A 12566-nucleotide genomic window follows, 5' to 3' on the forward strand; every position below is an offset into this window, starting at 1 on the left:
GTTGGAGTGGAGGTGACGGTGATAGGTCGGAGGGGAGGGTGGAGTGGAGAGGTGGGAAGGAAGATGGACAGTAGGACAGTGCCGAGTTGGAGGGTTGGATCTGGGATGGAGGTCAGGAAAGAGGAGATGAGGAAACTGGTGAATTTGACATTGATGCCATGTGATTGGAGGGTCTCAAGGCAGAAGATGAGGCGTTCTTCCTCCAGGCATCAGGTTGCTTGGATCTGGCGATGGAGATGGCCCAGGACCCACATGTCCTTGGAGGAGTGGGAGAGGCAATTGAAGTGGTTGGCCACAGGTCGGTGGGGTTGTTTGGTGAGTGTCCCAGCAAAGTTCCCTGAAATGTTCTGCGAGTTGCTATCCTGTCTCAGTGTAGAAGAGACCACATCGAGAGCAACAGAAGATGAGGTGTTTGGAATGTGCAGGAAAGTCTCCCACTGATAAAATTGTTGCCTAACCCTTGAGGAGGTGATCATCAATTTCTATACCCAATTTATCACCACAATACCTGTGTGCACCTCAGCTATCTGACTCACTTCTACTTCCGTTTCATCTATCTGAAAACTATTTCTCAAGTCTTTCTTAACTTCTCATGCTCATACTTACAAAAGCTTCAACTTTTCCAGAACTTTGCCATTTTCCCAACCCACACACCTGAGAACTGGAATATTGCTGTGTCTTATTTCCTCCTCTCCTCTTTATAATGTCTTGTCTTTTAAGTGTAATGAGGGGTTTATGCTGCAGGTTCGATGTCATGTAAGTGTGAGTTGAAATGTATGTTTCATCTGCCATTTCAGAGAAGAATGCACCGTGATCAGCCTTAAGAAAGACAGGGCAACTCAAGCAGTTCCTTCTTAAAGGAGATCTTGCCATAAAAAAAGGATGAATCATCCTGATAAATAATTCAAGCTCGCAAAATTAAAATAAGCTACAAATATGCAAGGAAGATAACAGTAGTTCACATTTATATACAGCCTCTAAAGGCTGGAAGAAAGGTATCTTTTCAGCAAGTGCCATTTTCTACGCTGAAGGCATAGTCAAGAAAAATTTTCACTCTTGGTAACAAAACATGAACAACTCATACCCTGCTCTGAGAGAACCTGAACTAAAACCACTGAGCAAGTAGAAATTAATTAAATATAATTGCCCTGTTAAGCCACAACATACCTGTGAAGTTTTGTGCCTTTAAGTGCAAATCATACAGCTTATGAATGTAGCGGATATACATTTCTTCTTTGTTTATTTCTGTTTTATAAAAATTCTGTAAATCAATTGGAAATCTGTTATTAAAAAATGTTTACAGTAAGAGTTCTTTTTCAACTTATAAACAAGAATCTACACATAAACCTTTCTTTCTATTCTGTGTTTTGGTGTAACCTCACATTTCAAATACTGAATAAAATTTCATAAAAATATTGATGTGATTAAATATCTCTATATTGCTTTTGCATCTTTAATAATACAGTACTATGGATCATATAAAAATGCAAAGCATAGTGGAGTAACAGGATATCCTTACTAAGCCAGTATTTAAATACTAAAAGAATGGCACCAAAAGAAAGATTAATCTACATTGTATTCTGTTCTGTAAATTAAATACTGTCTTATAACAATAGGTAAACAACTAAGTTCTGTAACGTAATGTCCAAAAGTCTGAAATTATTTACACTTAACATTCTATCACCATTTTATGTAATAAATGAACAAGAAAATCAAAATTTTTCAATAGAGAGGAAATGTTCAGGAATGTATTTGCCATTGTTTGAAATATGCAGCCTTTGGCTAAATTTTAGCAAAAGATTGATGGACTTCTTCTCACTATACACTCTTCCTTGCCTCAAAATTAACCTGAGGTTAAAAAAGACATTTTGATCAAAAGACGACATCAAATATCATTTATAATTTCTACCATCATCTTGACTGGCCAGATACAGGTCGATACATCATTTCCAAAACCCCCATGGTAATGAAAATGAGTGAAAAAAATTAACTTGTATTAGAAAATATTATACAATTGCTGACAATACTAATTCAGAGAAAACAAATAGTAACCTTAAGCTATAAAAATCATACAACCAGAAACAAGAAAATAAAGTAGCTTATTAAAAAGACCTGTTGTTGAAGATTTTTGTTTTGCACTCATCAGGACAGATACAAGAATCCCAAATTTCAAAGAAAACAATAATTTATACAGCTCAAATAACAGGGTACTGACTGGTTGCAAGATTGGAAATGTTTGATTGAGGCATTGAAATGGAGAATGCACTGGGGGACTCTCACCCCACAGCTTTGTTTAAACTCAAAATGCAAATTGTCTCGGATTAGCCAAAATGTGCCATAAGAAATGCATTGAAAAAACGCAATGCTGAGGCAAATTCCTTTTGCCTACAGAGAACCAGGTCCAATGTATGAATAAATGTAGCTTCCAGTAAACATAAGCAGACCAATTTGTAAGCTTAAAAAATAACGTTAAGCTTTGGGGAAACTATTCCCCAGTGCATTTCCAAAGCAATATCTGACCAGAGTTCGTTTGCCATCAAATACCATTATTTCTCATGCAGTTTCGATTATTGTTTCCTTTGACATTTTGTACTCTTGTGCCTGTCTTGATGAGTGCAAGAAGAAAAACATTGATTGTTGTATCTTTTTCCCAGCATTATTCAAGTTCTGTACTACAAAGTGGCTTTAAGTAACTTGTCTAAGAGGGCTAATTGTTTTTTGTGGAATTGGGCAAAATCAAAGTTATTTTTTGGGATAAGGTCATGGCTTATTTGTGGATATGGTTTCCACAAAGGCATAATTAGGAACTCTCCAGATGAAGAGTAAAGTTCCATGTTTTGTCCTCCAATGATGTGTTCACTTCAGCCTTCCAACATCATCCGATGAAATTTTGCAGAAGCAGCAGGTGTCCTGATACTGAGGTCAAAAGCAATGGGGTGGGAACCCTGCTTCAATCGGTAGTGGTACCTCATGGTAGCAGCCACAAAAGATGGTTGCTCATCTCCTCACACTGCTGGGCCAGTCGTAGGCAGCAACATTGTTGTTGCAGCTGCATTGAGAGGATGAGGCACGTTGATGGTCATGTTCCTTAACAGACAGAGAAATGAGGTACGGGACCAGGGCCAGGAGGCAGGCCTTAGTGAGGAGTCACTAAGGGCAGATGGTGTCTTTACCATAGGTAGAACCAATTCTCCTTTGGGCCGAAGAATGCCAGATAATGGCTTATCTGACAGCCACCTACACACCAGTGGATCATCCTGATAGCATCGAAATGCCATGGAGACAGGAAGCAGTCCTGAAGTGGCTCGACTTGGCTCTGGGCAGGCAGCTGATTTGCCACCTTTCATGTCAAAAATGGCACAGCAGTGAAAGACTGTCAATCATGCCATCCAGACCTCCCCACACCACTTGTCAGTTCCCTGGTTAACTGTCCATCATAGGACTGGGAAAAGCCAGTTTGCAGCCCTGGAGCTTTTACATTTCCTCCCTTGATCCTCTGTTAGATTTCCTTGAGGGACTTTTCAATTGCTGTCCAATTGTGGGCACTTTTGTACTGTGCTCTGACTAGGAGGATCACACAGGACCATTTTCTCCAGAAGGAAGACAAGATTATCATCCTGATTCAAATTTAGGTCCTTGGAATAAAAACAATCTATTCTAACATGCCTAATGTACCAACACTATTTTATTACTTTCTTTTTTTTGTTTCGGGATAACATGCTCCATAACGCAAACATTGCAGAGTTCATAATCATCAAGTTGCCATGTTATACTTTCTCAGCATAGGGAAATGACACATTAAAATAGGCCAAAAATAACATTCCTGACGACACAAGAATGTGATCTATGCACGTCAGACTAAGTTCTACACTTGATCATACGATTATCAAAACCACAATAAATCATCAAAAATGGTTTGGTGCATTGGCATGAATAAACAAGTCAGGTAAATGAAGAATGTGGCCTCATTGCAACATCTCTACAGCTTTTTCTATGCCTATCCAAAGCATCAGCTGCTGATTGGCCTTCACATGGGTTGTTTTTCAAGGCAGGGGAGGTACAATGAAGGATACAAACAGCTCAAGGATGAGAATAAACAAGGGTGTAGATTTCATGTTTCTCTTTACCATCCTTCCAGTGAAAACAAGCTTCTCAGTTGGACATTTTTTTTCAAATGTACAACTTGCGAACTGTGATACTGAATTAAGTGGTGATAATAATCAAATATCAGGATGATCTTTTTAAATATTAACTCTATAATGCAAAAATTAAGAAAACAGTTTGAAGTTTAAAAAAGGATAATTATATTGCATGTGCTTGACAAGTTTTTCTTCTTCCCTCTTGTCAATTTAGATTTCATTTCTAACTTAAATGCAGGCCATCTCCAAGACCTCGTGCCCTAAAAGGGGAAATAAATCAGGCATTCTGATTTACCTCTTTTATGTCACACCTCGCATTCTGCAGGTGGAATCTCCAGCTGGCCAAAAGCCAACTTCAAAAGCTAGCTTTTCAGTCATTAGTACCAAAAGGTTTAAGGCTATCATAGGTCAATATTTGACAGTATCAAGCCAAGAGGCGCTGCGACTACAGAATGAGTTATGCTGTCTACAGTCGCAACAATAGCAGCATCATAGCTAACGAGATAAGTCTTGAACGTCACTCAGGAGTTAAGGAAAACGTTTGCTTCCGTTTTCAACCAGTCCACTGACTTGCCCAGAATTTATGAAAGCTATGTCATAATAAACCAGCTGCTAGCAAACCACTAGTTCCTTCCCTGTGGCCAACAACCAGATTTCAGTTTGGTATTTAACCACTGGTGATTTTGCTAAGATCAGATATTCAGTAGCATTGGCAATTGTAGCATTGGCAATTATGAGCTTTAACTCTCATTTCACAGCTTCATGCTGGCCAAAGTTAATACCCTAAAAGACAGCTCTACCAAATTGAATTTATAACTACAAGCGATTCAAATGTCCTTTTTAATTCAGGATTTTTGGAGATGATTGCTATATTCAAGAACCGTCCCTTTTGGATTGAACAGATAAATTAAATAGATACTGACCAACAGGCTAACTGTACAGCCAATCTTTTTGCCATCAACCTCTGTCACTTTCATGCAGTCTCTGCAAATGGAAAGCAATTACAGTTTATTCACATTACCACTGTCCCCTGCAGTTCTTAGCATATCAATAGGACGTTGACACTAATGAGGGAAATTGTTCCACACGATGGAAAAAAAATGCAACGATAGAACTTAACGCAAAATAAAAAAAGAAAACTGTGTCAAAAATTTTTTGTTGGCCATGTAATAGTTGTTTGTTTGCACAAACAGTAAGAGTCCACAATCGTGCTTCCGCTAGGTAGAAAACAGTGAAATGATAAACAGTGTACAATCATATGAATTTCAGCTCCTACATTACCAATGTAAATACACAAATTGAGACCATAATTTTCTGTTCAAGTTTAAAAAAATGATTACACCTTCCAATTTTTCAACATGCAGTAAAAGCAAGAATTGTCAAGTCTCACCTGTAATCCAGCAACCTTTCCATTAGGCGAGTTACAGTGGCTACTAGAGAAATACCACTTTCTCGCCAGGTTTCTCTCTCAATTTTCTTCAGTAGGCTGCGGATAGAAAGGAATTTGTCAGTATTCTGACCTGGTTTATTTGAAACAAGTGCAGTGCAACCACAAGCCCCGATTCACAATTCGTTGATGTCTCACATTACACAGTAGTAATTATATCAGTAATAGGTTATACCAGTCATTTGTATTTCACGAGTTACACTGTATTACAGTAAGCACTCCAAAATATAATTGTAGCAACATCTTACCTAGGGTAAGGCCCAAAAAGTGGAATTCTAGATCCAGGAAGCATTGGCAAAACAAATGAATTTTTACATTATCCATGAAAGAAGCAATAGCGACAGATTCTCCTCAGCAGCAGTCTGCGTCAAAAGTACGTTGTCATGGCTACAACCTTCTTTGCTTATTTTGTCATTATAACTGGCTCTTTTTTTAAAAAGTAAAATTAGCATAATTGCTATGGGAAAAGTAAATATGCAATAGGAATATACCGCATTTGTGTTCTTGACGTGAAAATTTACCTTTACAGTACATTAAATGTAATTCTGTCAAATCACAACAAAGCTAAGAAGACTGTCAGTTGAGGAACTGTTAAGGTTTTAATGTTAACCCTTGAAGTTCATTTAGCAAAACAAATTTAGTCTTAAAATTTTTGCAATACAAATTGCAATGGTGAGAGTATTTAAAATAAATCACTAATAATTTACAGATCAAATTACACGAAAGCTGAATTTTCAAACATTCAAATATATCTCCTAAAATGAGAAAATACCTTGTTATTGGGCATTACATAAGGCATGACGCATTGTTCCTGACTGTGAAGTTTGGGAAAATATAGTGAACTGCCTCCTTGGAAATGTGCTATTTATTTCCATTTTCTGGTACATTTTCAAAACTAGATCTTGCCAAGTTGAAAAGCTTCAATAGTATTTAAAATGGAGACAATGTACGTGTTAATCAGAAAACCTTTCAGATGTTATTGCAGTTTTATTTTTATGCAGTTTTAAGTTCAAAGGGAAAATTGCATTCTCTTGTCTTTCCTCCATAACTACCAGAAGCACAAATTAAGGAACCAGTTTTGGGTTTGGTCACCAAAAAGGGAGTGGGGAGACTGGTTGAAATAGCAAAGGAATATCATTTTTGTATCCTGACATGCTTCTACCCATTGATATCCTAACTACACAATATATGCAGTTGGCTGAGACGTCCAATATATTGGTGTCACCCACCTTCAGGATGTTTGAATATCTGCACTCTCACTACCTCTTCAATCAATATCTGCCATGGGGGTCAGCAAATCAACTGGGCCAGACGACTTCACAGCAATTTTAAGCAGCCAGGCTCTGAGTGAATCACTGCTGAATGGGGTAAGGAGCTGCATGAGAGGATGGGTGTGCCATCATGTTTTTTGGGTCGCCAAAGGAGTCTCTCGTATCCAAGTTAATTATTTTTCACATTCTTTACCATATTACCTTGTCACTGCTGATCATGACTGTTCTTGTTGCTAACTTATTTTGGATAGAGGGACATCTAATGCCAGAAGAATAGCATCAGTGCCAGAAACCAACACTGGCTGATAATTGGAACTATTGCAAGTCTGAGGTTTGGGGTATTGCTTGCAAGAGGTCCTACCCAGCACAATGTGTGTCAGGCTAAGAGTCACATTCCTCAAACAATCTGCAGCAGAAAAGCTGAATACCTTGAGGAGGGCTGCAGCTTACCTCTGCAGACCACAGTGACAGGATCTGCTGCCTACTGGGCCAGGGGATTGCCTTTGCCAGTAGTTCTCAATCAGTCACAGCCTTTCATTTCTATGCCATTAACTCCTTCCATTCTACTACAGAGGATTGCATCTCCCAGCAACACACAGCTACAATAAGCAAATTCACCAGTGTTTGCTTATACATTCTCCACATTGACTTAAACAGCCAGCATGAGAATGGTCAGGGTTTTGCATCAATGACTGACTTCTACTGCATCAAAAGTGTGATGTACGACACACATGTTGCCTCAAGGACACTGAAATACAAGTTGTAAGTATAAGAATGATGTCCAATCACAGAAACAAGTCCATATAAAATTTGTATAAAGTACTTGAACTACCATGACAATGCACTTATCCTTATGAAAATGAAACCATAATGGCTTGTTTCAACTCCAAATAACCCACCACACATAATTAAAAGCCAAGCAAGTAAATCCAGATGTCCAAGCAAATGCCTTGACATGTCCAAGACTCCTGAAAATGTGCTCCACAGAGGGGCGTGGCACATATCATAGTGGCAAGCTGCATGCTGCACAATCTCACCACATTTAAGCCTGTTTTCAAGGAAACACAAACAATGATGACAAGTACAATGACGAGAAATGCAAGGAAACCACTCTCAGCCATCAAACTTGTAACCAGAGATATGAGGGGTGAGTTTGTTACACAATTCGCCTGTCCTCAGAACTTTTACAAAATCCCTCTCTATTTACAGCCCTTATTGCAACCTTCACTACTCTCTTACTGCTAAAGTAAAGGACATTTAAACTATTCAGCCAAATTTTACATCCATATCATACTGACAAATTATGAAACCACACTGTCGGCCAAAATGTGATACCGGTGATAAATCTAATGACAAACCTAATAATTGCCTTCCATTCATTTCTCACCCAGAAGTCAACCATGGGTACTTTGTTATTCAAAGGTGCCTAAAGCTCAACAGCTCTGACAAGATCATTTCCAGAGGCCTCAACAAAGCTAGTGCTCAGATGGGGTTGTATTCATATTGGCCTTCGAATGGCCAGTGACTTCTGGGTAGTTGAGCATTTGAGGGCCCGGCTGCAGACTGCTACCTCAGATTCTGCCACAGCAAACAGGTCCAGCTCATTTTCTGGTTCGAAGGAGAGATGGGGTGGTGGGAGCAGAAATTCTGGCATCATGAAGAAGGGATCTCATTATCATTAGGTTTTCTATCAGCGAACATTGTCAAGATAAGATACAGATTCCAAAACAAACAATCGACAATATCCCTGCAATCATTTTAGAGTGTTCTAATGGAAGATTTCAAAAATATTCCATACAAGTGAGCTAAGATGGACCAAATGGTTTTCCTCAGCTGTAATTACTTGTGAAGACAGTGTACTATACTGAATGAAGCACACATTAATTACTTTTTCCACACGAGGAGTGTTTAGAACTCTACATAGTTATTATGGTGGTAGAGATGAGTAAATAGATGTTGCATCTATTATAACAATAAGAGAATAATGCAAAGGGAACCAAAGCTGGAAGAGTGAATGATAGAGGGAAAGAGTCACGCATTAGGAAAGCAGTGAGGGGAGGGGAACAGAATAACACTTGGTGGTAGGAATGCATTGTAGAAAATGATTTGATAATTCAGAAGACCACTGTGGTGACAGTGAGAGAAAGAAACACCCTGTTTCTGTTGTGTTGCTAAGAGCATAGGAGAACAAAAATACAGGAAATAGGTCAGGTTGGTCAAGGTCTCTATTCAACATTGCCAATGGAAAAAATGTGACGGCAATTGAAAGGAACTTAACAAAGCAGATGTAGCTGTGTGTTTGTAATGCAGGTCAATGTGAAGTTCATTTTTGAAGATGCAGATGGAAAAGCTCAGGAAGATAAGGTAAACGACAGACAGTGACATGCAAAAGAGAGAGACTGGTGAGAAATGGAAGTACATTTAATGAAATTATCAAGATAAGACCAAATGGCACCAACATTTTTGTCCATGAATGAATGGATTCAGGGCCTGACTATTGCCATCCTTTCTCAGTGCATGGGAGAAAACTATAACAATAAATATAAAATTAAAGATAATACAGTGAATCTAATTTTGAAAATATTCTTGCAGATAACAGAAACTCTCATATTTGTGTCAGTCACTATATTATCACAAAGCTGGTCTTTTTTCTAAAAGCTGTTTCTTTTCTCAAATATACTGCATCCTTGTTTTTTCAGAGGGGTCTTAAATCACTCAGGCTCTGATTTGACTGGTTTGGTATAAGGATGAAAAGGTCTTTTTGTTTATATGTAAACAGATTAAACTTTAGGCCAAAGCTTATGTTTTAGAAGTGACCTGTAAAATGAAAGGGAAGTGATCAGTCCTAGAAACTGGAGTCTTGGTTGATTCAGTTCAGCAGTGAGCTGTGTGGAAACAGGCTGCGAGACTCTCTCTCTCCTTCTGCCCTTCTAACTTTGACCTGTAGGCCTTTGTTTCATTTTTACTGTGTTTAAGGAGATTTGTTTATTGGAACTTTGGAACTGGTGTGTATATTCGGAGCAGCATAACTAAGTCGAGTTTGGGATAATCTGAGTTCTGTGGGTGTTCTTTATTCTGTTCTTTGCATTTCATTCCATAATTTTGTGAATAAGTTTTTGTCTGTTTTAAAACCTGGTAGTCAACTTAGCTAACTTACTCCAGGTAATTTTCACTCTGCACTTACTGAACAAATTGCAAAGTTACGGTCTGGGCTGCTTGCTTAAGAACATTTTGATTGGTCTGGCCTAGTCCATAACACATTCATATTTAATTGATTGTGACCCATTAAATATTTTCCTTCTCTAGGGGTAAGCTTATGGGGAGCACAGCTTTGAAATTTCTTCATAACTGATTTATATTCCTGATTGTTCAACATGGAGACACAATCTGAGCTGCTTTATTGTTGAAGGTGAATTCAGAGCTGCATTGGCAGAGATCTGCAAACACATTGTCCACTTTTGTTAGTAGGATGCAGATTGAATGTAAAAAATATTTTATTAAGCATTTATGTACTCATTATTAAACTTATGTTACTGAAATCAATCAATTTCAACTCAGGCTTTAAATGTTAATTGGTTAGTCCAGGTAATATTTTTGGAGCAACGTGACTTCTGTAGGAGTTTTATACGTAACTGACATCCAAACATTTGTATTGACAACATACCATATAGAATGCACAGCATTTGTTGCAGTTTAAGGAGAAAATGAACTTCGTGGCACTCATATTGCAGGAAAAAGGCCTAAATTCTGGACAAAGATCCTGTGTTCAAAAGATGCTTCAAACAATTCCAACGTGCATTCAGGTTGGGTCATCTTTCTGTCATTTTTGATGACCATCCCAAATACATGTCCTTGGCAATTGTCCTATCCTGGAAATAGGGCTCTTTTACGTGCTCTGACTGGGACCTCATACCAGATTTGAGAGTGTGGTACTGCAAAAACACAGCAGGCCAAGCAGCATCCGAGGAACAGGTAAATCAACGTTTCGGGCATAAGCCCTTCAGCAGGAAAGTGGGCTGATGCCTGAAATGTTGATTCTTCTGCTCCTTGAATACTGCCTGACCTGCTGTGCTTTTCTAGCACCACACTCTCGAAGCTGATCTCCAGCATCTGCAGTCCTCACTTTCTACTACCTAATACCAGATCCCTACATGAGATTGAACAGCATTAAGTGACCAGAGTTGGGCAGGTGTCTTCCTCTGACTCCACAAACATTGTAATCATTTCCTCCTCTTCACTGCCTTACCAATACATTGTGGTAACTAAATCATTTTACTGTCTTCAGTTGCCTATTTATGCTATTTTTTTGTTAAAATTATTCATTCATGGGATGGGGATTGTGGGGAAGCATACTCAAGATATTTGTGGGAATCTGGGGATTTGTGTTAGAGTTCAGAATGAAGTCCATGAATGGCTAGGCCAACACTCATTGTCTATCCCCAATTGTCCTGCTTCTTTACGTTTAATAACATTAAGGTACATTTAAGTTTTTCCAGCTTGTAAAAAGAGGGATGTTTGATGTTTTTCATAGCAAGGTAACTAAAATAATTTGATTAAACTCATTGTGAGTCCATATCATAAGACTTCCATAACTTCCAAATCAAATGAGACATTGTCTACTTATTGTTGTGAATGCAATGAAATGTGGAAGGGTATTTTAAATATGTGTGTTGTATCTCGAAAACAAAGACTAAAAATCAATGTAAGGGGGAAGAGGGCGATATAGCAAATCAACCTTGTTTGATATCTGTCCAGTTGCTTTCTGCATTCCTTCAATTGACCAGGGGAGAAATGTTCCTTGGGTAGAGTGTAAAATCAAGCCACTGCACATACATAAAATAGGCTGCCCCTTTGCAATCATTTATTCTGCAATCCCACACAGGGTGTGCTTCAGCCTTACAGGATCTTCCTTTTAAAAAAATGGCTGTTTTCCGTGTTTTTGAAAAAAATATGACCTATTTTCTTTTGGAATAACAGGTTTTGTTTGTATTTTATTACAATGAACCCTACAAGGTTACAAAATAGCTAATGCTCAAGGACTAATCTAACCTTAATTTAAGTGATGTAACTGAAAAACAAAAGGCAGGCAGTATTGCGTACATTTGTGATTATTTCCTGCATTGTTTTCAACAGCATAGCTACCGACTGACAGAATCCCCTGCCTGGGATAACAGCATTAAGCACCGATCAAATATGGATATTTCTGGACTCAATACTTCAGTGCCACTGTATTGACTGCACTTAGCCACTGAGAAACCTGGACCCCAATGAATTTTTATTTTGATGAGAACAGTAAAATATGCAGCAAATAGATTTAAGTATAATGTCTTACATTACATCTCAGCATGTAAACAACAGCTGTAAAATAAGGTTATGTATGACTCACATGCTGTTGAAAAGCTCTCTGTAAGTTTCATCACCTTTGCCTTCTGACATTAAGCTGTCCAATTTGTCTATCAGTTTTGCTTCCACCTGGGAACACACATGTTAATTAAACTCATTGATTAATTAGTTCCTGACTGATATCGACATATGTATTATATATTTGCATGTTTCATGGTCTTAGCAGCACTTGTGTGTAAACTAGCAATAGATAGCCGAGAAATATAATCAAGTCTGAGAACAGTTATGCAGGGGCTGAGTGCAGGCTACACACATTCTCAGCTGGGCACAGATGCAGGGGAAGCAATCGCTACATATTATGTTCTG

The 12566-nt window shown here is 38.4% G+C and overlaps 1 protein-coding gene across 5 annotated transcripts in view; it reads right to left on the reverse strand.

Annotated features, from left to right (window-relative positions):
- Positions 1-12566, reverse strand: part of LOC122559665 (dedicator of cytokinesis protein 4-like) — a 456397-nt gene that overhangs the window by 112024 nt on the left and 331807 nt on the right. For 4 of the 5 annotated variants that reach the window (XM_043709520.1, XM_043709517.1, XM_043709519.1 and 1 more), the window contains exons 32-36: positions 12244-12329; positions 5835-5861; positions 5530-5625; positions 5063-5123; positions 1168-1261 (exon numbers count right to left, since the gene is read on the reverse strand). In XM_043709520.1, the coding sequence (XP_043565455.1) occupies positions 1168-1261; positions 5063-5123; positions 5530-5625; positions 5835-5861; positions 12244-12329 (364 nt within the window). The remainder of the gene's footprint in view (positions 1-1167; positions 1262-5062; positions 5124-5529; positions 5626-5834; positions 5862-12243; positions 12330-12566) is intronic. The other variant, XM_043709518.1, reaches the window with a different exon arrangement.

Source organism: Chiloscyllium plagiosum, chromosome 19, assembly GCF_004010195.1.
Source record: "Chiloscyllium plagiosum isolate BGI_BamShark_2017 chromosome 19, ASM401019v2, whole genome shotgun sequence".
In the NCBI taxonomy this organism is placed as follows: Eukaryota; Metazoa; Chordata; class Chondrichthyes; order Orectolobiformes; family Hemiscylliidae; genus Chiloscyllium; species Chiloscyllium plagiosum.